The sequence below is a fragment of the Pongo pygmaeus genome, chromosome 11 (genome assembly GCF_028885625.2).
Source record: "Pongo pygmaeus isolate AG05252 chromosome 11, NHGRI_mPonPyg2-v2.0_pri, whole genome shotgun sequence".
NCBI lineage: Eukaryota > Metazoa > Chordata > Mammalia > Primates > Hominidae > Pongo > Pongo pygmaeus.
The window spans coordinates 17,716,165-17,743,707 of NC_072384.2; the positions used below are offsets into that span (position 1 = coordinate 17,716,165).

The 27,543-nt window shown below is 46.9% G+C and overlaps 1 protein-coding gene across 4 annotated transcripts in view; it reads left to right on the forward strand.

The window, feature by feature from the left end:
• The window catches only part of LOC129031193 (cytochrome P450 27C1), a 36,280-nt gene extending 11,365 nt beyond the window's left edge, over window positions 1–24,915 (forward strand). Inside the window, exons 2-9 of one of the 4 annotated variants that reach the window (XM_054477165.2) lie at window positions 2,671–2,861; window positions 5,167–5,366; window positions 7,375–7,584; window positions 9,168–9,331; window positions 13,304–13,470; window positions 14,928–15,006; window positions 15,499–15,702; window positions 21,574–24,915. In XM_054477165.2, the coding sequence (XP_054333140.2) occupies window positions 2,671–2,861; window positions 5,167–5,366; window positions 7,375–7,584; window positions 9,168–9,331; window positions 13,304–13,470; window positions 14,928–15,006; window positions 15,499–15,702; window positions 21,574–21,690 (1,332 nt within the window). In that variant the 3' untranslated portion in view covers window positions 21,691–24,915. The remainder of the gene's footprint in view (window positions 1–2,670; window positions 2,862–5,166; window positions 5,367–7,374; window positions 7,585–9,167; window positions 9,332–13,303; window positions 13,471–14,927; window positions 15,007–15,498; window positions 15,703–21,573) is intronic. The other 3 variants (XM_063647324.1, XM_063647326.1, XM_063647325.1) reach the window with 3 other exon arrangements.
• Window positions 24,916–27,543: the final 2,628 nt, after the last annotated feature.

The window sequence follows — 27,543 nt, forward strand, 5'->3', positions numbered from 1 at the left end:
AGCTGTGGGGATAACTCTTGGGACCAAGCCATCCAGCCTCCCTGGCTCCAGCAGGGGAAAAGTGCAGCCTGGAGCTATGGAAATGGGTGCCACCCTTCCCCCACCCAGGAAGCTTAGCCTGTTGGCAGTTGTGAGTCCCAGTGCTGGCTGCTGCCCCTCCCCCAAGGAGCTCAAATTGCTTAGACAGCAGGCAGTTGCAGCTGGTGCTGGTTGCCCCTCCCCTCAGGAGTTCAGTAGGCTTAAGCAGATTCCAGCTGAGAGGCTGTAGGAATCTGTGCATACCAGGGTTGGGACGCTTGGCTCTGGTGGCATGGGTTCGAGAGTGGGATCTTCTGATCTGTAGGTTGCACAGTTCTGTGGAAAAAGCACAGTTTCCCCAGCTGGGTAGCCCGCTCACTCACCACCTCCCTTGGCTGGGGGGAGGGGGTTCCTTTCCCCGTGTGGCTCTCAGGTGGGCCACTGCACTACACTGTTCTTCCTTCTCTCCGTGGGTTATGCCAGCCTTCTAGTCAATTTTGATGAGAGAACCTGGATACCCTGGCTGCCAGCGAAGGATTCACATGCTTATTATGTTTTTTTTGATGGGAGCCTCTGAGCGCCACTGCTTCTAGTTGGCCATCTTGGCCCCTCTCCCATACTAAGTCTTGAAACAGGACAATGGGGGTCCACCAGCTTTGTTCTTTTTTCAAGATTGTTTAGGCTATTCTGGGTCTCTTTCATTTTCATATGAATTTTAGGATCAGCTTATCAGTTTCTACAAAGAAGCCCACTGGAATTATGACAGGGATTGTGCTGAATCTATTTATACACTTTGAGGTGTATTTCTATCTCAACAATATTAAGTCTTCCAATCCATGAACATGGGATATCTTCTCATTTATTTCATGTCTTGCCATTTATTTCAGGGGTCTTTAAACAATGTTTTGTAGATTTCTTTAAACAATGTTTTGTAGATTTCTTTAGACAATGTTTTATAGTTTTCAGAGTATAGGTTTCACACTTCTCCTGTTAAATTTATTTCTAAGAATATATATATATATATACATATATATATATATATATATACATATATATATATATATATATATTTTGTGACAGAGTCTTGCTCTGTCAGCCAGGCCCGAGTGTGGTGGTACAATCTTCACTCACTGCAACCTCCACCTCCCGAGCTCATGTGATCCTCCCACCTCAGCCTCCTGAGTAGCTGGGACTACAGGCTCACACTGCCATGCCTTGCTAATTTTTGTATATATATGTATTTTTTGAGATAGAGTTTCGCTCTTGTTGCCCAGGGTGGAGTGCAATGGTGCAGTCTTGTGGCTCACTGCAACCTCCGCCTCCTGGGTTCAAGCGATTCTACTGCCTCAGCCTCCGAGTAGCTGGGATTACAGGCGAACACCACCATGCCTGGATAATTTTTGTATTTTTAGTAGAAATGGGTTTCACCATGTTGGCTAGGCTGGTCTCAAACTCTTGACCTCAGGTGATCCCCTCGCCTTGGCCTCCCAATGTGCAGAGAGTACAGGCATGAGCCTTTGCACCCAGCCATGTATTTTTTTTAGAGACAGAATTTTGCCATGTTGCCCAACCTTACCTCGAACTCCTGTGCTCCAGCGATCCACCCACCTAAGCCTCCCAAAAGTGCTGGGATTACAGACAGGCATGAGCCACTGCAGCTGGTCAAGTATTGTATTCTTTTCGATGCTATTGTAAATTGAATTGTTTTTTAAATTTCATTTTGGATTGTTCACTGCTAGTGTATAGAAATACAATTGATTTTTGTATATTGATTTTGTGTCCTATTGAACTTGTTTATTAGTTCTAATAGTTTTTTAGTAGATTCCGCAGGATTTTCTGTATGTGAGATCATATCATTTGCCAATAGAGATAGCCTGACTTCTTTGTTTCCAATCCAGATGCCTTTTCCTTCATTTTCCTGCTGGGAGTCAGTTTTAAAGGCTCGTTACAGACTGTCCACAGAGGGCTTGCTCTGCAGAGTTGGCTTGGTACTCCTTGGGTAGAGCTGTTGGGCCCATGGAAAAGGGCTGGCAGACAGGGCCCTGTTTGCTCTGGACATTTGTCTCTTATAATGACATTTCTCTCTTGTTGCTTCACACAGCTAAGGTAGTTTTAAAAACATATCCTTAAAGAATAAGAAAACTTCCATGATCATGCCTGTAATCCCAGCACTTTGGGAGGCTGAGGCAGGAGGATCACTTGAGGCCAAGAGTTCGAGACCAGCCTGGCAACATTGAGAGACCCCTGTCTCTACAAAAAATAAAAAATTAGCTGGGAGTGGAGGTGTGCACCTGCAGTCCTAGCTACTTGGGAGGCTGAGGTGGGAGGATTGCCTGGGCCTAGGAGTTGGAGGCTGCAGTGAGCTATGTTTATGCCACTGCACTCCAGCCTGGGCAACAGAGCAAGACCCTGTCTCTAAAAACAAACAAACAAACAAACAAACAAACAAACGGAAACGACAAAAAAGAGATGGTTGTGTGAAAACATGTTTATCTCAGCAACATGTAAATTACTGCTCTGATTCAGTGCTGTATTAGATAGCACTTCCCGCTGCCCCAATTTTCTGCTCCTCTAGCGCACAGGGATGTTTATGTTAAAGGTATATCATATCTATGTATTTTTTCCTTTTTTGATTTCTCCATGGTATTGCAGCAGAAGCACACACGGGAATATGGAAAAATCTTCAAGTCTCACTTTGGTCCTCAGTTTGTAGTATCTATTGCAGACCGCGATATGGTGGCTCAGGTGCTCCGGGCGGAGGGCGCTGCGCCCCAGAGAGCCAACATGGAGTCCTGGCGGGAGTACCGAGACTTGCGGGGGAGAGCCACCGGGCTCATCTCGGCGTGAGTATGTGGGCCCGGGCTGAGCCACGGGCTGGAGGGGGAGCTCAGGAGGAGGCCCCCTCCTCCAAAGCTGGGTTCCTAAAAGCCAGCTCTTAAAAAAAAAGCACAGAACCCCCCACCATGGAATGATGTCAGACAGTCTCCTTGTCTCCCAGACCCAAGAGCCCTGCAGGGCTTTTTGGCTCCTCCTCTGGTCAGGAGCCAGGAGGGGCGACGCTGGCTCGGTGGTGGGCAGAGCGCTTCAGAAGCAGTGCTTTGTGGCTTTGGGAGTCCATTCAGTGATAACTGAGGCAGACAAAACTCACAGCGCCCTTGTCTGTGTACAGGGGAAGGAGGTGGTCACTGTTTCAGGAAAATCCCTTTGAGGAGGGGCCAAGAACCTCCAGCCTTGGTCGCCACGTGGTGATTTTCCTGTCTCATAGCAGACTGTGATTATTCATTTTGAACCAGCGTCACCAACACCTCTGTGCCTTCCAAGAGATCATGGCCCGCGGCCAGGCAGGGAGGCCCAGGGCGCCTGCAGATGCCCCGGTCCAAATCCCCATGGGGTGGAACTTCTGTTTGCAGCTCTTTTGATATCTATGTCCTTATACATAAACTGGGGAGAAATACAGCCACCAATTTCTCAAGTAAGATAAATAAGAATCGTGACCAGATGTCACCAGCGTCCCTCAATTTCCGTCCTGGGGGAAATAATTAAACAGCTCCTCCTGGATGTTCAGGCCTAGAGGGGCCGGAAGGCTGAGGCAGAATCTCTCTGCTGTCTGCCCCGTTAGCTGCAGACTCAGGAGCCTGTGTGGGTGCCTGGACCCCTCTTCGGCTGAGATGGAGTGAGGCGGTGCTGGTGACTTCAACACACTGGACAGCAAAGGGAAGGGCAGTGCCTAGGCCCAGGCGCCGGGCTGGCTTAGCTTGGGTCCCCCAAAGTCCATCTGGAGGCAAGGCTTTGAGTGCAAGTGGTCTCCTTGGGAACGGGAAGTGGAGCAGGGAAGGGAGGGAAGCCATGCGGAGGTGTAGAGGTGTGGAGGTGTGGAGGTGTGGAGGTGTGGGTGACGCTTGTGGGCCCTTGAGGCTCAGCCTGCCACGACCCTCTGAGAAACTGCAGAACACTCCTCAGACCTCCAAGGGGTTCCCTCAGCGTCCTGCCTTCACTGGGAGCGGTGTGCTGGGCCTGCTACTGGGCGCCCTCCAAGTGCAGCCAGGAGCCCCAAGGCCCCACGCCCTGGTAACAAGCTGCAGTCTCTTTCTTTCTTTCTTTCTTTCCTTCTTTCTTTCTTTCTTTCTTTCTTTCTTTCTTTCTTTCTTTCTTTCTTTCTTTCTTTCTTTCTTTCTTTCTTTCTTTCTTTCCTTCTTTCTTTTCTTTCTTTCTTTCTTTCTTTCTTTTTCTTTCTTTCTTTCCTTCCTTCCTTCTTTCTTTCTTTCTTTTTCCTTCCTTTCCTCCCTCCCTCCCTCCTTTCTTTCTTTCTCTCTTTTCTTTCTTTCTCACTCTCTCTCTTTCCTTCCTTCCTTCCTCCCTCCCTCCCTCCTTCCTTCCTTCATTCCTTCCTTCATCCTTCCTTTCTCTCTCTCTCTCTCTTTCTCTCTCTCTCTCTTTCTTTTTTTTTTTTTGAGACAGAGTTTCACTCTGTTGCCTAGGCTGGAGTGCAATGGCGTGATCTTGGCTCACTGTGACCTCTGCCTCCCGGGTTCAAGTGATTCTCCTGCCTCAGCTTCCCAAGTAGCTGGAATTACAGGTGCCCGCCACCACACCCAGCTAAATTTTTGTATTTTTGGTAGAGATGGGGTTTCACCATGTTGGCCAGGCTGGTCTTGAATTCCTGACTTCAGGTGATCCACCCACCTCGGCCTCCTAAAGTGCTGGGATTACAGGCATGAGCCACCATGTCTGGCCCTCTTTTTCTTTTTTTAATATCAGTACTTACTTCATTTATATATACATATGTATGCCTACATATATATACATTTTTTCTCTTTTGCTAATTAGCAATCTCATTTCTTTATTACAATATTATTTCAAGATTTTTTAAAGGAAGTCTTATTACTTTTACTAAAGATGATTACTTACCACTGGTAGTTTTTTCCTTAAAGTTTGCTTCAAAGGCAAGAGTTTAAGAAGCTCTAGCAGGCTCCAGGGCTGCAGTTATTAACTCCTCTCTCCCTAGCAAAAAGTCTTTCCTGTCTTAATTCCACTTTGATGGGCAGATCTTGATTCTTTATGGCTGAAAATTTTTCTAGAGGTTCCTTGAATTCTTTCCTGGAATGTCAGTGTAAGTAAGATGATTTGAAACTCACTTGATTCTTCTAGGGAGGGTGAGCAGTGGCTCAAGATGAGAAGCGTATTGAGACAAAGAATTCTGAAACCGAAAGATGTGGCCATTTATTCTGGAGAAGTCAATCAAGTTATTGCTGACTTAATTAAAAGAATCTACCTCCTCAGGAGCCAGGCAGAAGATGGAGAAACTGTGACCAACGTCAATGATCTTTTCTTCAAATATTCAATGGAAGGTGAGGTGGAATCAGCATGTGGGAAGGAGGGAAGAATGGATACTTGCCCCAAACCCGCAGATGTCATCTTGGATCATTCCCTGGGTCCCAGGCAGTGTGCTAAGTCTGGAACATACATGCATGTCACCTCCACGGTGCTAGCATGAACCTGGTGTGAACCACTGTTGACCAATGAGGAAACTGAGACTTTTTTTTTTTTTTCTGAGATGGAGTCTTGCTCTGTTGCCCAGGCTGGAGTGCTACAACATGGTCTTGGCTCACTGCAACCTCTGCCTCCCGGATTCAAGTGATTCTCCTGCCTCAGCCTCCCGAGTAGCTGGGATTACAGGCACCTGCCACCACGCCCGGCTAATTTTTTGTATTTTTAGTAGAGACAGTGTTTCACCATGTTGGCCAGGCTGTTCTCGAACCCCTGACCTCGTGATTCGCCCGCCTTGGCCTCCCAAAGTGCTGGGATTATAGGCATGAGCCACTGCACCTGGCTGAAACTGGACTTAAAAAAGAACTTGCCCAATGCCGCACCCCCATCCCTCTTTTTAGAGGCAGAAAGTTAGTTTCAAATTCAGGTCTTTTAAACTCAAGAAGCCATGTTCCTAATTACTACACATTTTGTTTGAGCATAATTTTTAAAAAGGAGTGAAGTTGAGAGGGCATCTACTTCAGACTCGTTCTAGCTTTTAGTCATATTGAATGGGTGGTACATTCCCGTTCAAATAGCAATACCAAAAAGGCTTCAGTGAAGGTCTCCCTCTTTCCTGAATGCAGCAAAGGTCACTAGTGTCTCATGTATATGTCAAGAGATGTTTTATGCATATACAGAAAAACGCATGTGAATATTCTTTTTATTTTTACACAATAAACGGTAGTACACCAAACATACTGTTCTGCACCGTGCTTTCTCTTTAATTAAGAATGCATCTTGGGGCTGGGTGCGGTGGCTCATGCCTGTAATCCCAGCACTTTGGGAGGCTGAGGCGGGTGGATCACCTGAGGTCAGGAGTTCGAGATCAGCCTGGCCAACATGGTGAAACCCCGTCTCTACTAAAAATACAACAATTAACTGGGCCATGGTGGCGGGCACCTGTAGTCCCAGTGACTTGGGAGGCTGAGGCAGGAGAATCGCTTGAACCTGAGAGGCGGAGGTTGCAGTGAGCCGAGACCACACAATTGTACTCCAGCATGGGTGACAAGAGTGAAACTCCATCTCAAAAAAAAAAAAAAAAAAAAAAAAAGCATCTTGGTCTAACATGGCGATGTCTGTGTAAAAGAAAAAAAAAATAGAATGCATATCAGCTTTCTCATCTTTTTTTTTAAAAAAAAGCTTACCTTACTTCAAGTTTCACTCAAGTTAGCTTTGTGGAGTTCTGATATTAATTTTCTCTAAAATTAGTAATAAAATCATCCCAGAAGTGACTGGTAAATACAGTTCACAGCTCTGCCTGACATGGATTCATCCAGGCCACTTCGGCTGCGCCTTTACCTCTCCAGGCCTGGGCTCTGCGTTTTGGCCAGGAGGAGTCACTTTTCAACTCCTCAAGTTGGGCAAGTGGCTGGAAGGCGATCCCCAGTGGCCAGGTGGGGCAGGAAGAGGCCCTGTGGGGTTTGCCGACTCCTTCCTGAGAGGAGAGTGTTGGGGGAGAGCAGCGACACACTCGGTGATTGTCCCCTCCCCAGGGCTCATCATTTCAGACCTGTGCTCCGGATCTGTCCCAGGGTCCTCCTCTGCAGCCTTAGCCAAGCTACTTAAACTCTCGGAGTCTTTGAATTTCCTCCAGAGAGTGGGCTTCTTCATCTGTGCCTCCCAGGGCTGTGAGGCTCCTTAGGTGAAGCAGCAACAGCACCACCTGTCAGCCCTAAATGCCAGCACCCTGCAGTTCCTCAGAGTGACGACGCCTCATTCGTGAAAGGCACCTGGACCACGTTTGAAAGTTGCATTTATGGCCCAACATTGCCTGTTGGTGTGGTAAATAATCTAGAAGAGAGTTTTCAAATTCTCTTTCCTGTCTAGGAGTGGCCGCCATCCTTTATGAGAGTCGTTTGGGCTGCCTGGAAAACAGCATCCCACAGCTGACTGTGGAATACATCGAGGCCCTGGAGCTCATGTTTAGCATGTTCAAGACCTCCATGTATGCAGGCGCCATCCCCAGATGGCTTCGCCCCTTCATCCCAAAGCCCTGGCGGGAATTCTGCAGGTCCTGGGATGGACTCTTCAAATTCAGTAAGAGAAGAATTGAGAGCACCTTTTGCAGAAGCAGGTCGACCTGCTGTGTTGTGTGTCTAACTCTCATCCTGACAGTGGGTGACCATAGTAGAGGATGCCTAGATGTAGTCATGTGTTGGTTTTTGGACCCATAACTTTTGGATTTTTTTTTTTTTTCTTTTTGAGACAGAGTCTGGCTCTGTCGCCCATGCTGGAGTGCAGTGGTGTGATCTCGGCTCACTGCAACCTCTGCCTCCTAGGTTCAAGTGACTCTCCTGCCTCAGCCTCCCGAGTAGCTGTGATTACAGGCACCTGCCACCATGCCTGGCTAATTATTTTTTATTTTTAGTAGAGATGGGGTTTCACCATGTTGGCCAGGCTGGTCTTGAATTCCTGACCTCAGGTGATCACCCACCTTGACCTCCTAAAGTGCTGGGATTACAAGTGTGAGCCACTGCACCTGGCCATGGATTTGTTTTTCAAAGAAGCAAAAAGCATGTGGGTTGTGACTACAGGTAACATGATCAGTTTTTTCATTTTAAAATAATTTTTATTTTCACTAGCATGCTAGCATGGACAGGTACAAGTAAATGTCCATGCAAGATGATGTCTTTACTTCAAATAAATTGGTCAGTGCTTAAAATGTAGAGTTTCAGGTCCACGCACATTCATTTGAATGTTACAATTTTTGTTCAAATCCAAGGTGAGATTACAAAGAGATTTGTTTTCTTATGTGACTAAAAATTTTACTATAAAAGCATTTCCGAATAAAGAAATTATTTTCAAAATGCTTAGAACAATGTTCTAGAGCAATGCTAACACTGAATAAAGTGTTTCATGGTCTCTTTTCAAGATCAATATTTAGGCTGGGCGCAGTGGCTCACGCCTGTAATCCCAGCACTTTGGGAGGCCGAGGCGGGAGGTTCACCTGAGGTCAGTGGTTCAAGACCAGCCTGGCCAACATGGTGAAACCGCGTCTCTACTAAAAATACAAAAATTAGCTGGTCATGGTGGCGCGTGCCTGTAATTCCAGCTACTTGGGAGGCTGAGGCAGGAGAATCACTTGAACCCAGGAAGCAGAGTTGGCAGTGAGCCAAGATCCTGCCACTGCACTCCAGCCTGGGCCACAGAGCGAGACTCTGTCTTAAGGAAAAAACAACAACAACAACAACATTTATTTGAATATGTAAGTCCTGAAGTCTGTGCTATATGGTAACATCCTAGATAATGATGCGTGGCCTTTTCCCCTCCACTCATTTTCTCTTCTGAAAGTGTGGTAGAAAAAAGAAAAGAGTTTGCATTTTGTTACTCATATAAATAGTTTATTTGGCTATTGGATTAGTAAAGCAAACATCTGCAAATATCTTACAGCTTATTTTTAAAAAGGAAGATATGTTTAGCTTGTCTTTTAACTTTTCATTCATTTACATAAGCAAGTGTATGAGTGAAACTCCCAGGTTGACATTAGATAAATTGGGTTTCCTTACCCTCTGTCACCTGCCACTGGTTTAGTTAAGCTACTGGGAGGACAGAGGGCATTGAGACTGAAAAGATGATTCTCAACCCAAACTCCTTTCAAAAGAAATACTGTTTCCAAACAGGCCAAATTCATGTTGACAACAAGTTGAGGGACATACAGTACCAAATGGACCGAGGCCGGAGGGTGAGCGGGGGACTTCTCACATACCTCTTCCTTAGCCAGGCACTGACGCTGCAGGAGATCTACGCCAATGTGACTGAGATGCTGCTGGCCGGCGTCGACACGGTGAGTCTGGGGGCCCTGGTTCTCAGCAAGCAACACACGATAACCCCTTCCTCTTCACCTCATGGATGTTGTCTACTTTTTTGGAGGGGGATGATGGAGTTTTACTCTATCGCCCAGGCTGGAGTGCAATGGCATGGTCTCGGCTCACTGCAACCTCTGCCTCTCAGGTTCAAGTGATTCTCCTGCCTCAGCCTCCAGAGTAGCTGGGATTACAGCAACGGGGGTTTCACCATGTTGGCCAGGGGGATCACCTGAGGTTGGGAGTTCGAGACCAGCCTGGCCAACATGGTGAAACCCCCGTTGCTATTAAAAGTACAAAAAATTAGCTGGGTGTGGTGGCGGGTGCCTGTAATCCGCCTTGGCCTCCCAAAGTGCTGGGATTACAGGCATGAGCCACTGCGACTGGCCGTTGTCTACTTTTAAGGCAGATTTGTTTAGCACACTGTTCATGTTTGTGCTAGGCCTGCTGCACTGCTGAGGGGCTCCAGGAGGAGAAAACTCTGCATATGCAGTCACGCTTCACTTAATGATGCAGATTTGTTCTGAGAAATGCGTTGTTGGGCGGTCCTGTCATTGCGTGAACATCTTAGAGTGTATTTACACAAACCTAGATGGTAGCCTACCACACACCTAGGCTGCACGGTAGAGCCTATTTCTCCTAGGCTACACAACTGTACAGAATGTTACTGTACTGAATACTGTTGGCAGCTGGAACACAGTGGTAAGTATGTGTGTATCTAAACATACTTAAACATTGGCAAGCTACAGTATAAATGTGGCTTTATAATCTTATGGGATCACCATTGTATATTGGGTCCATCATTGACCAAAACATCACTATACGATGCATGATTGTATATTAAATGTAAGGTGCATGATGATTTCTGTGAAAAGCATAACCAAAATTCCATTATCACATACACAAAATTATAATAAATGTTTAAAGTTTACAGATCATTCCTGATTTGTAAACATTTTGTCACTGTTTCATAAATGAAGAGGGTACAGACATTAAAAACCTTATTAGTTATCATTTAAAATATTCCAGGCCATGGAATTTATTTTATAAAGCCAAGAATTCATTTCATTCACCCCTCAATTTGTTCTATAAAGCCAATGTAACTTCAAAACCAAAACCTGCTAAAGAGAGTGTAAAGAAAGTAAACTAAAGCAGTTTGGTTGATGAGTGCGTGTGTGTGTGTGTGTGTGTGTGTGTGTATATCAACAAATTCCCTGTGAATGGAGCCCAGTAGCATGGCAGATCAATGATACACTGGGACCAGGGAGGGTTCATATCAGAATGAGACAGAGCACTGCCCATTAACCTGGGGGGAACCCACAGGCTATCTGATGGGAAAGGAAGAGGCAGACCAGCATGTATACTGTGTCCTGTGAGTAAGATGCAGCGGCACCGCCCCCTCCCGGCCGTGTGCATGTGCACATCTGTCCCTGACTGTGAACACAGAGCAGAGCGTGGAGGGAACACACTAGATATTTAACATGAGTTTCTTGGCTGGCTGGGGGTGGCATAGTCCGGGGGGATAAGGAGCCAAGTTCCTTTCAAAAACACATGTGTAATATGATACAATTAATAGGATACGTGTGAAAATGATCTCCATGTAGGTATAGGTGAAAGCAGTTTTAAAATTTGCTAAAAGGAAGTGGCAAAACAGGGAGGAGCTAGGCTGATGCTTTCAGTGGGTGGAAGATAATGAAATTTCTGGCTGGAAACTGGGGAAGCTGCGGGCTGGGGTGCTGCTGGTGGTCGGGTGGAAAGTGAGAATTAAGATTGCGTGACGCTTCGCTGTTTCCAAAGCATTGCACGCAGAGCCTGCCTGTCTCACAGCTTCCTCTAAGGTAGGAGTCATTGACTTCATTAACAGGTGGGGAAACTAAACAACCAAGCCCATCATCATCTCAAAGCTTTTCCTCTGCACGGGTGCTTCCCGACCTTGAATAAGGCACACCCCACACAGACCTCCACCTTAAAGGGATGAAAAAGCCTCAAGGCTTTATTTTTATTATAATATCACTTAAGCATGTGAAAGCAAAAAACAAAACAAAACAAAACAAAAAAACCCACACAGCATAAACTCCTTATTCTTTTGGATTTTGTGCAACAATAAAACAAAAAGTATATGAACTAAATGCAAACTAAATGATACAATCAATGAAAATTCTAATTAACTACGTGAATGTGATGGTGTGGATTTGCTCAAATTAAGGCACCCCTTGAAAGGTGAAGAAATGAATGAATGGCTTGGTCGCTGAGCTTGTGCCTCCTGCCCCCTGGTGGTAACTAAGAACATCACAATGAGGTGTCATTCAGAAGGAAGCTGTTCCTTTTAGCATCCTACGGTAGAAGCCAGGGAACAAATTCTTACACCTTCATACTGATTTTTAAAAATTAGTATGATTTTATTGCAACGTAACTTATGCATAGTCAACTCCATTTAAACTGCATAATGCGATACAGATTGTTGACAGATGGGACCATTTATGAAACCACTGCCACATTTTTCTAAACATTGATGAGAATGGAATCATATGGTATGCTGTCTTTTCCATCTGGCTTCCTGCACTCAGAAGAATGACTCAGATTCATCCATGTGGTGGCATAGAACAGTAATTGATTCTTTTTTATTACTGAGTGGTATTCCATTATATGGATATACCACATTTTTTCCATAAAAATGTGATCTAAATATAAATTTTCTATTCTCTTGATAGGAAGCATCTAAGTAACCTTTTATAATTTATAAGACCTTGCACATTATATTATATATACAAGAGGCCTGCCCTCTAAAACACGTGATATCTTCTACAAGAAAATGATATCAATATTGCCTGCTTAAATTAGTTTTTTTTTTTTTTTTGGTGAAAGAGAAAGGCCTTTATACTGTGGCATTTCCTTGTTTACTAGAGAGTGAAATGTAGTCTCATAGATGATACTATTGATTTTAGTGAAAATCTTGGGACCTATGAGAATAAAACAATTATTTTCAATAAGTAGAAAGGTTTGAGAAGAGGTATAAAAAATGACATGGCTGGCCAGGCGCTGTGGCTCACGCCTATAGTCCCAGCACTTTGGGAGACTGGGGCGGGCAGATCACAAGGTCAGGAGTTCCAGACCATCCTGGCTAACACGGTGAAACCCTATCTTTCCTAAAAATACAAAAAATTAGCTGGGCGTGGTGGCAGGCGCCTGTAGTCCCAGCTACTTGGGAGGCTGAGGCAGGAGAATGGCATGAACCTGGGAGGCGGAGCTTGCAGTGAGCTGAGATCGCGCCACGGAACTCCAGCCTGGGTGACAGAACGAGACTCCGTCTCAAAAAAAAAAAAAAAAAAAAAAAAAAAAAAAGACACTGCTTGCATAGACGAGTTATTGACTTGCTCTGTGTGGACCTTCCTTGATGAAGGCAGGACATGATGGCTAACTAGTGATCTCCTGTGCACTCCAATCTCTAGATTAGGGCAGCCAGAGTGGGCCGGGCCCAGCATCCTGGGGATGCCGAGGGGCAGCCTGAGGCCCTTTCTGGCACACACCGAGCAAGCCCTGTAAAGAAGGTCACACGAAGTCCCAGCAGATCCTCCAGGCTCCGCAGCATCCCTGACATACTGCTTTTCAGTGATTAAAACAAGCAGATCCCCCAGGCTCCGCAGCATCCCTGACATACTGCTTTTCAGTGATTAAAACAAGCTCCAGTATCTTTTTCCTGTGGCTCTTCATGACAGGAGCACGTGAATCGTAGAGTCCATGTCACTTGCCAAATATGTTCAGTTATTTATTTATTTGCCATGAATTAAGGAAACAGTCTTTTGTTTCAGTAAGACATTAGGTGCTATATGGAATTGGATGAGTTTGACTTTGTGCTGTGTGTATTCCCAGGGGACTCCCTACCTGCCACCGCGTCTGTTTCAGTCCCTGGTGTTACTCACTGCCTGCCTGTGTCTGCCGCTTTCTCTCCTTAGACGTCCTTCACCTTGTCCTGGACGGTGTACCTCCTGGCAAGGCACCCAGAAGTGCAGCAGACGGTGTACCGGGAGATCGTCAAGAATTTAGGGGAAAGGCGTGTTCCAACTGCAGCTGATGTCCCCAAGGTCCCGCTGGTCAGAGCTCTCCTTAAGGAAACCCTGAGGTAAAAGGCTCGCCAGAATCTGTCAACAAACTGTGTCCCTTAGGTCCCTGGTTCTCTATCATAACAAGTCCTCCAACTGCCCTTCATGGCTGACCTGTTTAGGATGAGGATGTTCGTGATTGTTATTTTTTCTCTGCTCTTGTCAGAATAGCAGAAAGACCATTCTGTCTTATGGGTCGACATAATCCTTGTTCTCTGTAAAGATCTTTGGGCCAGGCGCAGTGGCTCACACCTGTAATCCCAGCACTTTGGGAGGCCAAGGCAGATTACCTGAAGTCAGGGGTTCAAGAGCAGCCTGGCCAACATGGTGAAACTGAGTCTCTACTAAAAATACAAAAATTAGCAGGGTGTGGTGGTGGGCATCTGTAGTCCCAGCTACTTGGGAGGCTGGGGCAAGAGAATCACTTGAAGCTAGGTGATGGAGCCAAGATTGCACCAGTGCACTCCAGCCTGGGCAACAGAGCGAGACTCTGTCTCAAAAAAAAAAAAAGATCTTCGGAGCAGTCATTGAATATTGTCCCTGCTTTAGGCAATTGGCTTATTGGGGGTTTCCCAACATGTTCCTGGGTCAATGGCCTTTGACTTTGTTCCTCTGAAGATAACACGAAACAAGATCGATTTGTCAGGAAAATAGTTTGGGCTGTTCGGCTGATTTCCAGACCTGGGTACAAACCTCATGGTTCTTGAGTGAATGTCCTCATCTGGGTTGAGACGCCACCCAGCGAAGCTCAATTACTCCCAGACAGGGCTTTCCTGACAAACAGAAACGCCGGAGGGATGTGGGTTGTCCTGGGTTGAGGGGATGGTTTGGGTAGGAGGTGGGATTAGGGACGGATGACATCCGTTCCCCCAAACATGGCATCCTCTGCGAGGAAATGCTGTGACAAAAAGCAAAGCTTGTTTTCTGCAGTATGTGCTAAAGAATTCTTTCAAAGCTGACTTGATAATGACCCTCAACCTATATAGCATGCTGTTGAACCTCAAAATTAAAAAAAAAAGCAGCTGGCTGTGGGGTTTATTGGTATTTGTCAGTTAAAGTTTTATTCAGGGTTTTCTGAGATAATCTGATCGCTGAAGTATCTTTTCTCCAAATGCATTTCATGGGACCTTAAGTCCTATGAACCATTCCTTGATAAAGTGGTCCCGTGGTCACATAAAATATTAGAAACTTGGAATTTTCCCTCCTGGGAACACAATGGCATGTGAAAGGCTTGGCTTTGTGTTTTGCAAACGTTTTGCTTTGGGAATCTTTCCCACATTCCTCAGAATACTCGCTGGTAAAGCAAGCCAGCAAAGAAGCCACAAAAGTCCTTGCAAAATGTTTCAGTTGAATATGTACCATGTGTTACTTTTTAAGAATTTTTAATGGAAATGGGAATATATCCAGGGTTCTGAACGTTCAATAAAATATTGTGAAAGTCACCACGCCATTCCTGTCCCCGCTGGCTCTTTTCCAGGCTGTTTCCAGTGCTGCCAGGGAACGGCCGGGTCACCCAGGAAGACCTGGTTATTGGCGGGTATCTGATTCCGAAAGGCGTGAGTTTGGGGCCATGGGGGTGGCCAGGCTTTGCGGGTCGGGGTTGAATTGGAATCTGCTTCTACCTTCAGGAAGTCTTTGTCCCTAAGCAGAGATCAATAGGTTTCCTTTTCTTTTGCATGTATTTTAAGATGAAGATGGGGTGTTGGGAGAAAGGAAGGGAATGGTGTGATCTCGCTGCTCTGGAAACTTACTGCTCACCAGCAAGGCAGCCCATGCTCCTTGGCCTGCTCCCCAGGCTGTGTGGAAGTGGCCAGTCACCGCTGGGAGTCTCTGAAGGGCTCGACGGTCTTCTCAGTGGCTGCAGTGACATTTGGGGTGCAGTGTGGAGCGGGAAGGGAGGGAGCTGCTGCCATCCTGGGTGTGAGTGGACCCAGGCGGCCCCCAGGCGGGAGCACCCTGGGAGACTGTTCCGCTAGGGCTCTGGGCCCTGCCCTGCTCTTGAGTGATTCTGCTTCTTATCCCTTTTCTGTCATCCCTGATTTCCTCAGACCCAGTTGGCCCTTTGCCACTATGCCACATCGTACCAGGATGAGAACTTCCCTCGGGCCAAGGAGTTCCGGCCTGAGCGCTGGCTGCGGAAAGGAGACTTAGATAGAGTTGACAATTTTGGATCCATCCCCTTTGGTCATGGGGTTCGCAGCTGCATAGGGCGGAGAATTGCAGAATTGGAGATTCACCTCGTTGTGATCCAGGTAGGACGTGGAGGCCAAACGTTGGCCTTTGGGTTCGGCCTCTTTCTACTGGGCTCAACGGGATAAAGACTTCCAGGTTAAAAGGAAAACACGATTTTCGAAACTTAAGAGCAAGAGCCGTCAGGCATTGTGGCTCACACCTGTGGTCCCAGCTACTCAGGAGGCTGAGGCGGGAGGCTCATTTGAACCCAGGAGTTCAAGGCTGCAGTGAGCCGCGATCACACCACAGCACTCCAGCCTGGGCGACAGAGTGAGACCCTATCCAAAAACAAGAAGTCTGTGTGAAATCCCTTGAAAATGCCTCCCCATCTCCCGTGTCCACCCCATCCCCCAACCGTGGTAGCCATCTTCAACCCCATGGCCTTCTGCCTCGCTTCACTCCTCCTTGGAATCGTATGGGTGGACGACAGACCACAGCCTGAAGATTTGGATGGGGTGTGTGTCACTGGGGGTGCCAGGGGCCCAGAGCCCAGCTCTCCTGCCATCGCACGGGTTTGATGGGTTAGGGGTGGGGTGTCTACTGCTGCTGCTGCTGCTGATGGTGCGGTGCGTGGGCTACACTCTGAGAAACCCTGGAGGTCTGAGTGAGGCCCTGTGGGGTTTGGGGACTCCGCCTCCACCTCTAATGGCCGTGTCTGCAGTTAGGAGCTGGAATCTCAGCCACCCTCAGCAGCAGGCCCCCCGGGAAAGGCACAGTGGCCCTCTTGCTGGTCTCCTTTGTTTAACTGAGCCAACCATTTACACGGAGCAGTGGTTCTCAAGCTTCTTAGGTTGTGAAACATCAGGAAGCCCTGGGTGTTGTTAGAGAACACCTTACATGTGAAGATACATAATTCTGGATTTGCACCATATCTGGGTTCAGGCTATAGCAGGAACTAAATAATACCTGAAGAAATTTTATAAAAGAAAAGCCAGTGGTGGAGAAAATTCCACCCATTAGCCTCTCCTGCCAGCTGGAGAAGACTGTTTCAGCGACGGGAAACCTTGGCCCGAGGTTTGGGAGCTCCATCGTTGCCTGAGCATTTGGAGAACGTGGGGAGTGCCTGATGACCTCATCTCCCCATTTTACTGATGAGGAAACCAAGGCTCAGAAAGCAACAGCCACTTGCCAAGTCCCACAGTGGCAGGTGCAGGGCAGGATCCAGGTGTCTTGACTTTTCCCCTACAAGTCATGCAGATGCCTCCTCCAGGCTCACTGGGAGCTCGGAGCTGGGCAGAAGGGAGAGTAAGGGACCAGGGAAGCCTGGTTGGCTGGGAAGAGGGGGAGAGGGATTCTGGATGGTCAGGCTTAGGGTGGGCCCTGGAGCCAGAGAAGGTAAGGGTCTACTGCCCAGGGAGGAGGTACAGAACGAGGTGTGGGGAGAACCCCCACTGGCTCAGGGCTGGCTCTGGAGGCACAGGTGGCCCACGAGGCTCTGCTGGGGTGGGGCTGGTGGGACCAAGTGGCCATCCCACCTTCGTGTGGATGTGGCCACTGCCCCTGTCCCTCGGAGCATGTGAGCGGCAGCTCGGTGTGTAGGGGGAGCTCAGGGCAAGCTGGCTTCACCCCCAGTTCTGCCACTTGCTGGCTCCGGAACCTTGGTAGGTTTCTCAGCCACCTGAGCTGAGCCTGTTGCATCATTTACAAAAGGGGCAAAAATCCCTGCCTGATAGGTGTGTGAGGAGTAAAAACAGTCCACGCACAGAGTCTGTGCCCAAGAAGTGGAAGCTGTTCTCATCTTCTGAGCCCTGCACTAAGTCTGCTATGGGGAGTGTTTTCAGGAAGGTCTCAGCTCCCTAAAATGCTGCTGTGCCTCCTGCAGCCACTGCACCTTCCTGAAGGGCATCAGTGAGTTGGGAGGGAGGCTTGTTGCCCCCAAGCTCTGGCTGCCTGAAGAACCGGGGTAGACACCTGAGCAAGAGGCCAGCGGTGAAATGGTATTTGGAGCTCGTGATGGGGTCTTGTTTGCTGCTGTTAACATATGGATATACCTGCTAAAGTTTTTGCTTAAAAAGTCCTCATTTCTACCTGGGCAAGTGTAGAAAGGAAGCATCATGCGCCAGGCCAGAGTGCAGTGGTGCAATTGGCTCACTGCAACCTCCACCACCTGGGGTCATGCAATTCTCCTGCCTCAGCCTCTGGAGTAGCTGAGATTACAGGTGCCCATCACCACGCCCAGCTAATTTTTGTATTTTTAGTAGAGATGGGGATTCACCATGTTGGCCAGGCTGGCCTCGAACTGTTGACCTCAAACGATCCACCTGCCTTGGCCTCCCAAAGTGCTGGGATTACAGGTGTGAGCCACTGCGCCTGGCTCATGATTTTTTTTTTTTTTTTTCCGGAGTCGCACCCTGTCGCCCAGGCTGGAGTGCAGTGGTGCAATCTCGGGTCGCTGCAACTCTATCTCCCGGGTTCAAGCAATTCTCCTGCCTCAGTCTCTGGAGTAGCTGGGATTACAGGGGCCTGCCACCATGCCCGGCTAATTTTTTATATCTTTAGTAGAGATGGGGTTTCACCATGTTGGCCAGGGTGGTCTCGAACTCCTGACCTCAAGTGATCCATCGCCTCAGCCTCCCAAAGTGCTGGGATTACAGGTGTGAGCCAGCATGCCTGGCCCATGATTTTTAATTGTTAAGAAAAAAGCTGGGCACAGTGGCTCGCGCCTGTAATCCCAGGACTTTGGGAGGCCAAGGCAGGAAGATCATGAGGTCAGGAGTTCGAGACCAGCCTGACCAACATGGTGAAATCCCATCTCTACTAAAAATACAAAAATTAGCCAGGCCTGGTGGCGGGTGCCTATAATCACAGCTACTTGGGAGGCTGAGGCAGGAGAATTGCTTGAACCCAGGAGGCGGAGGTTGCAATGAGCCGAGATTGCGCCACTGCACTCCAGCCTGGGCGACAGAGTAAGACTCTGTCTCAAAAAAAAAAAAAAAAAAGAAAAAAGAAAATAAAAGAAAAGGCACAAATACTACCAGGAATGAGCAGGGAGGCACAACTGTATAGACAGATGATTTTTTTTTTTTAATCAAGAAAATACCTCAAACAGTTTTTTTTGCCAATGAATTTGAAGACTTAGATAAAGCATACTGTTTACTAGAAAAAATATAAGTGATCTAAATTGACTCAAATGAAACGGAACAGACCTAAGATATCGAATCAGTGAGAGCAGATCAAAGAAATGAGTCAGTGGTAAAAAGATTTACCCCTAAAATATCCTGAACCTAGACAGGGTTATTGGCAAGTTTTATCAAACCTTCAGGGAACAGGTAATCATCATCTTATATAAATAGAGAATAGAAAAAGGAAGTCTCATTTTGTGAGACTTGCATAACCTTGATATTCAAACCGGGAAAGGATGATATGGAAAATAAAAACTACAAGCCAGCCTGATTGATTAATAATTGAAGATAGAAAATATGCAAAATAAACAGTTGGCAGGCTGAATGTATAAAACGGAAAGGCATCTTCACATATCAGATGTATTCAGGAACGCAAGGATGGTCTGCCTAGAGAAAATCTGTTGGTAGAATTCACCAAGATAAAAAGGAGAAAAATTACATGAGCATCCCAAAAGATAATTGATAAAATTCAACCCCAATTAATGAAGAAAGTCTCTTGGCACAGGAGCAACAGTGGGGCCTTTCTTTTTTCTTTTTTTTTTTTAAATTTTACTTTAAGTTCTGGGATACATGTGCAGAACGTGCAGGTTTGCTACATAGGTACACATGTGCCATGGTGGTTTGCTGCACCCATCAACCCGTCACCTAGGGTTTAAGCCCCACATGCATTAGGTATTTGTCCTAATGCTTTCCCTCCTCTTCCCCCCCACCGCCCTGACAGGGCCCTGTGTGTGATGTTCTCCTCCCTGTGTCCATGTGTTGTCATTGTTCAACTCCTAACAGTGGGGCCTTTCTTAACCAAATAAATGGCCTCTGCCCCAACAGTACAGGAACACGCCCGAAGCCTACTGGGAAGGAAAGGGACAGCTTTCATGGAGTGATATTAATGTGTTCCCTTAAAATCAGGAAAAAGATATTTGATTGAACAGGAACATGTTTGGAATACCCACCCCAGCTCCCTGGGAGCTGGAAACTGGATGTGGCGGGGGGCGGGGGGCAGTGTTTTTTGTCTTTTGTCTTTTGTCTTCTGCATAGTTTTAACTTTTTCAACAAACAAACCACTCAGAAAAGAAAAAATACCGTGTGGCACGATGGCCTTGAAGTTAGGAGACCCACATGTCCACATGTGAGTCTTCCCTCTACCGCATGGGAATGAGCAGGCGTTTCTGAGAGGTCAGCACGAGGGGTCAGAGGTTAGGTGTTTAGGCTGAGCCACCCAGATGCCAGCACATGATGTAGTTGCCTGAAGACATGCTGTTCAGCTCATTTCTTTCATAGTGACAAAGGCATGAGTTCCGCCTGCGTCCCCATTGCAAGCCTTGACCCTTGAGCCTTGGTGCCCTGTCTGACTCTTAATTATCTTACAAGAGATATCTTAAAGAGATAATCGCTTTAGGGTGATGGATACTTTGGTGTTCTTTCAAACTCACCGTGTAGGTACATTCCAGTTTTACCCTGGGAAGCAAGGCTGGTTCTGCTTTTGAACTATAGAAACGAGAAATGGAATCAAAGGTACGAACCAAGATCAACAATCTCATCATTCATTCCTTTTTCATTACTATTGACTATTACCAGCACAAGTGATTGTAAATTAGGCTCTGAGGAGAGCTCTACCTCCCCTTTCAATAGTGTTAGAGGCCGAGAGTGGTGGCTCATACCTGTAATCCCAGCACTTGGGGAGGCACAGTGGGGAGGATCATTTGAGGTTAGGAGTTCAGGAGCAGCCTGGGCAACAAAGCGAGTCTCTGTTTCTACAAAAAAATTAAAAAATTAGCCAGATGTGATGCATGCCTGTAGTCCCAGCTACTGAGGAGGCTGAGATTGGAGGATCACTTGAGCCCAGGAGGTTGAGGCTGCAGAGAGCTGTGATCACGCCATGGTGCTCCAGCCTGCAGCCCCAGCCCATCCTGGGTGCAGCTTCTTTGCCTGGGAGACAAAGCTGGAGAGAGAGGAAGGGCAGGGCGGGGACAGCCTGGGTCCTAAGTAGGAGACTATGGTATCGCCAGCTCATCTGCCCCCTGCCCTTTCCAAATGGGCTGAAAGCAAGGTCCCCCCTTCCCCCAGGAGCCTGTCTGTGGACAGAAGTCTTTAGAGCAGGTTACCTGTATTCCTAAGCTCAGGGCTGACTTTGAACATCAAGCCCTTGCCGGCCGGTGGGGGAGATAATTGCTTTAGGTGTTCTTTCAAACTCATCGTGTAGGTACATTCCAGTTTTACCCTGGGAGGCAGGGCTGTAGAAATGAGAAATGGAATGAAAGGTACGAACCAAGGATATTTAAATTCAGGATATTAGCAGGATGAAGTCTTTTGGAGGATTCAGCTCTCTCCGCCTCTGTTTCTGGCCGGGTCTGAAGTGGCTGCAGATTCGGAACCAGCAGGAAACCCAGAATTTCACTTTGTTCTGCATTTTCCCCTGCTCCTTTGACGCCTTCTTCCTCTAGACCTGCAATGGAAGCAACAGAGTTAGAATTTGAAATGGCAAGTGAAACTGAAGTCATCTGAGCATCTGCCTGCATCTCTGTCCCACCGGCTGCACAGCTGCTTAGTGGACATGCCTAGGCTCTGGTACAGGATCTAAAGTTCTGTTTCTAAACAGCGGGCTTCCCACTGACCCGGAGGTTCTGTAGCCTCCAAAAGCTGGATGTGGGTGCTCATTGCCTGGGCTCTCTGCAGCCCAGTGCTGCCACAGGAAGAGTAAAAGCATTCAGGGAGCACTGAGAATTTTCTGCTGTTCCAATTCTGACCCCTTCTCTCTCTTTCTCTTCTTAGTTGCTTCAACATTTTGAGATCAAAACATCTTCTCAGACCAAAGCTGTTCATGCAAAAACCCACGGGCTCCTGACGCCTGGGGGGCCCATCCACGTGCGATTTGTTAACAGAAAGTAAGCCTGGATTTTAAACCTGGGCTGATGTAGCAGACCAGCTCGCTGACACACAGTGTGTATTTGTGTGTCGCTGATCACCGTGGAGAAGGAAAGCAATGTCGCTAGAGGCTGTCTTGTTATAGACTGGCCTCCCAGGTCCTGGGACACTTGTAAATCTTTATGCAAAGTAATGTAAAAAGGTTGCTATTTTACAGGTGCATACCAGAAGTTGCCCTTTCTTTGGGGGAAACAGCTGTTTAAAAACCAGTGGCACTGAATTTTTATGCTTCATACATTGTGCTAGACTCAATATTTAATGACTGGCAGTATCCTATGCATTTACTTGTACAGGGAAATGGTGTTTTACTTACAAATTCAGTTCTTCAGTATATGTTCTCTAATACTGGCATCTGGGCTCAAATTGCCATCAACAGTAAGTTGAAGGCAATTTCAACTTACTGTTTCTAATTTGAAGAGGGAACATTAAGAATGCCTCTGTAATACTGTAATTATGGGAAGGAAGCACCAGAGGCAATATTTTATCCTGAGCACCAGATTTAGATCCTGTTAAAGGGCTCAAACTTAAAAGGGCTGGCTGGGTGCGGTGGCTCACGCCTGTAATTCCAGCACTTTGGGAGGCCAAGGTGGGAGGACTGCTTGAGCCAGAAGTTTGAGACCAGCCTGAGCAACATGGTGAAGCCCTGTCTCTATCAAAAATACAAAAATTAGCCAGGCGTGGTGGTGCACACCTATGGTCCTAGTTACTCAGGAGACTGAGGCAGGAGGATCGTTTGAGCTCAGGAGGTTGGGTCTGCAGTGAGCTATCTATGATGGCACCACTGCACTTCAGCCTGGGCGACAGAGTGAGACCCTCTCTCAAAAATAAAATAAAATAATAAAATAAAATAAAATAAAATGGCTGTATTCTTACCTTTCTCTCCACAACAAGTGCTTAATTTTCTAGTCATAACGCCTAATGAAGTTGACTATTAGTTTTTATTTGGAAGAAATAAAAAAGAAAGCTCCTGGTGAAATCAAGAATAATCAGATTTTCTAACCAAATCTAAATACGGAGTAGAGCAGACATATAAGAACTGGAAATATGACTACGTAAAATTTTGTTGCCTAAGTTGTGAGAAGTAATAAAACAGGCAGCCTGGAAAACAATGTAACTTTAGAACATTTTTATTTCAAGGAAAAATAAATACAGAAATAGAGATGCTACAGATACAACAATATTTTTATCTTGATGGTGTTGTTTTAAATATCCACACAAGAACCCTCACCCAGCTGTGTGCCTGTGCCAGGCTCTCCGGGAAGCCGTGGCTCCAGGAGTGCTGGGTCCTGCAGAGTTCTGTTGCCTTTCCTGCTGCTCACTGGTTGCTAAGAGGAAACACCATGATTTCCTGATGCTCTTGCCTTGTCATCATGCCTGAAACAGCTTATTCCCAATTCTGTAACTCCTTTTACATAATCCTTCTCCAAAAATTACTTTCCTACTAATATAACCATACAGTTTTTTTTTTCCATTTAGTAAGTCACTCTGCAAAATAACCCTTAAGTAAATAGACATAATATCCATTTCACATACCATTTTTGTTAAAGTATATAATAAAGTTGAAATCTCTGTGTGGTAGCAGAATAACTCTAGTATGAATGCTGTAAATGTACAGGTAAATGTGAAATTAGGTCATATTAACTGGCCAAGTGTTGATTACTTTGAGGTAGCAGTATACATATGTTACGTTTTATAAACTAGATGAAATTGCATTCTGTTTGAGACTGAAATTTAAAAATATTGAGAATAACTAAGCGACTTGAAGTGACCTCTTATTCCCTGGGTATACATACAGTGTGACCCTCTCGTGAAGTATAGCTCTGCCTGGCGATCAGCACAGGGTGAATAGCAAAGTGCGGGCTGGGGGTAGCAACTGTGCCCACTGCTCAGTCTCACTGAACAGGAAGGGAAGCAGCCAGACACGGGGGCTTCCTGGTGTGATGTAGCAGGAAGTGCAGGGCACCACCCAGGAAGCATCTGCACCAAAGAAATGGAGATTCAGCTGGACAAGTTTCTAGGTTCACTACTGGTTTATAGGAAATATGTGGTATACAGGGAGATGTCAAAACTCCATTGGGGCTGGGCATGGTGTGTCACACCTGTAATTTCAGCACCCTGGGGAGGTTGAGGCAGGAGGATTGCTTGAAGTCAGGAGTTTGAGACAAGCTTGGGCAACATAGTGAGATCCTGTCTACTAAAAAAAAAAAAAAAAAGAAGAAACTTAGCTGAGTGTGGTGGTGCATGCCTGTAGTCCTAGCTATTTGGGAGGCTGAGGCTGGAGGATTGCTTAAGTCTGGGAGGTTGAGGCTGCAGTGAGCTGTGATCCGCCATTACACTCCAGCCAGGGTGACAGAGCAAGACTTCATAACAAACAAACAAACAAACTCCATGGGGATGCAGTCAGCAAAATCCAGAATAGAGTGAGGTCTATAGGACCAATATCTCGGGTTTCCAACAAAACAGATACGTGACAGGCAAAAAACAAGAGGAGGGGCCAGGCGAGGTGGCTCTTGCCTGTAATCCCAGCACTTTGGGAGGCCAAGGCAGGCGGATAACCTGAGGTCAGGGGTTCGAGACCAGCCTGGCCAACATGGTGAAACCCCATCTCTACTAAAAATACAGAAATTATCCAGGCATGGTGGCGGGCTCCTGTAATTCCAGCTACTTGGGAGGCTGAGGCAGGAGACTTGCTTGAACCTGGGAGGCAGAGGTTGCAGTGAGCTGAGATCACGCCACTGCACTCCACCTGGGCAACAAGAACGAAACTCCATATCTAAAAAAAACAAAAAACCAAAAGCAAAAAAAACCAAGGGGAGAGGAGAACTGTTACAGATGAAGCAATATAGGAGACATATTAACCAAGTACAATGCTGGACTTCGTTTGAATCAGATTCAAATAAACCACTTGTAAAAAGACATTTAAGAGATAATTTTTAAAAATAAAATAAAAGCCAAAAATATTAATTTTTCCAGTCCATGAAAAAAAGAGAACAACTCGGGGAAATTTGAACGCTGACTGTGTGTATTTGATGATATTTGGGAATTACTGTTAATTTTTTTGGTGTGATGATGGTAGTTATGTTTAAAAAAAAAGAGATCTTATCTCTTGGAGATAGCTCTTAAAGATATAAATGTTTATGGCTGAATGTTATGGCATCTTGGATTTGCTTGAAAATAACCCAGCTTGCTGCAGGGGGTGGGTATTGTGTGTGTGGGAAGGCGGGGAGGCTGCGGGAGGAAGAGATGACCCAAGATTAGGCAGATGTTGCTAACTGTGGAAGCAGGGTGGTGAGCAGGGGCTCATGATGCTATGCTCTCTACTTTGTGCGTGTGTGAATATTTCCATAATAAAAGATGTCTTCAGAAACAAAAGACTGATCAATAATCTCATCATTCATTCATTTTTCATTACTATTTGCTTTTACCAGCACAACTGATTGTAAATTAGGCTCTGAGGAGAGCTCTACCTTCCCTTTCAATAGTGTTAGAGGCCGGGCATGGTGGCTCATACCTGTAATCCCAGCACTTGGGGAGGCTGAAGTGGGAGGATCATTGGAGGTTAGGTGTTTGAGAGCAGCCTGGGCAACAAGGTGAGTCTGTTTCTACAAAAAAATTTTAAAAATTAGCCAGGTGTGATGCATGCCTGTAGTCCCAGCTACTGAGAAGGCTGAAGTGGGAGGGTCTCTTGAGCCCAGGAGGTTGAGGCTGCAGAGAGCTGTGATCACACCATAGTACTCCAGCCTGGGTGACAAAGTGAGACCCCCATCTCTTAAAAAAAAAAAAAAGGGTTAGAAATGATTGACTTAACGCACTGCAATAGTACAAGGGTTGTGCTAGGGTTTAGGGGACCTGTCGGGGCCCAGGTAGCCTTTGCAGCTGAGAAGGAAAGACAGGACAAGTCAGATAGCAGGAAGGAAAGGAGAAGCAGGACCCTGTGGTCCCAGCAGGGGCTTAAATGGGTCAGACCACAGGGTATGACAGCAGGGGGTGGTGGGGGCCCATGGGGGCACTCCCTGCCTGAAGGTTTTCAACCTCCAATTTTAAGAATGTGCTGGGCAAATGAAAGGGCTCATCTGCTGGTCAGGTCTGGGAGCTGGCTGGGGTTCATGAATGAGCCAAGGGCCCAGCACAAGCAAATGCCAGCGTGAGGCGGCTCCACAGCCCCTTCTCGGCTGAGGCAGGCACGCCCATCAGGAAGGTGGGGGACCAGCACAGAGAAAGCAGAGCCATTTAGGTGAAAGTAAAAAGGAACTTATCAGAGGGACACTGGGCGTTTGTCAAATGGAAGGACCAGCAGACCAGCCAAGCATTAGCCAGGGCCATCCAGGAACCTTAGCTGAGGATCTGGGGCCTCCCCAGCTCCTGGCTCATGTTTCTGTGGTTCTCCTGAGGGGCTTGGCCTGTGATGGACAGGTGCTCTGACAAAAGCAGGGGGGCTGCTGAGCTGGCAGCCACAGGAGTCCACTGGCCAGCATAGCCAGCTGCTGGGCCGCACGTCCTTTCTCCCGTGTGTCCTCTTTCTCTTGGGGTCCCTGCACACCTGTGTGTCATTTCCAGCCCCTCCCTCCTCCACCTCCGATGAAGACTTGGACCATTTACAATACATTTTTTTTTTTTTTTTTTTGAGACAGAGTCTTGTTCTGTGGCCCAGGATGGAGCACAGTGGCACCATCTTGGCTCACTGCAGCCTCTGCCTCCCAGGTTCCAGTGATTCTCCTGCCTTAGCCTCCCCGCATAGCTGGAATTCAAGGTGTGTGCCACCAAGCCCAGCTAATTTTTGTATTTTTAGTAGAGACGGGGTTTTACCATGTTGGCCAGGCTGGTCTCGAACTCCTGATCTCATGTGGTCCGCCCACCTCTGCCTCCCAAACTGCTGGGATTACATGCGTGAGCCACCGCGTCCAGCCTCAATACATCTTAGGTCGCTTCCTGGAAAGAAAAAGTTCTCCAGTGACTTTTAGCCACTGCCACACTCTCATTTAATAATGAAAACATCCAGTCCAGTGTAAAGAAAACTTTGCTTAAAGCTGAGCATCCCTCCTCCCTCAGCTCAGGGCGGTGGAGGCTGGATGCCGGCAGGGCTGGGTGCCGTTGACCTCTCTGTTTCCTGCCTTACCCTACCGCACTCCCACCGCAGGCTCTCAGGCTCCTCTGGTTTGGAGCTGCGGGAGGAAGAGGAGTTGGGGTGGGACAGGAGCCACTTGACTGATGCCTCGGAGACCTGGCTTGAGCCTCTTCAGCCTGGGCAGACACTGATGCAAAATGGACCCTCCCTCCTGGGGGTTCTTTCTCAGGGGTTTTCCTAAACAGGGAGCCTCCAACCAGACTTACCAAGAAACAGGCAGTGCCTCTCCGCCAGGCAGCTTCTTATGACTGCCAGTCAGCCTTGGGCATCCAGGGTCCACTTCTGCTTGAGAGCTAGGCCCCTCCAAGTGCTCCTCCAGGGCAGAACCTAAAACCCTCCCACCGACTCCCTTGTGTCCCACCCTCTCCCCACCAAAGATCAGTGATTGGAAATGGGAGGTCTGGTCACTGGTCTTTCCTAGTCATTTACAGAACAAGAACAATGAAGAGAGAGTGGTACTATAATCTAAGCATCAGAATTGCAAACAGGCAGTGTGACTCAGTCTCGGGGCTTAACTTCTCCCTTGGCATAAAACATTTAGAGGGTCCTGAAATTTTATTTTCTTTTGCAGTATAAATAGTGCCATACTGTATCATTCCACAACTTGCTCCCCCAATCATTTTAAGTGATTTATTCACGTTGCTACAAGTGAATCTGCTTCTTTAATTTTAACTCTTCACAATATTTCTTGA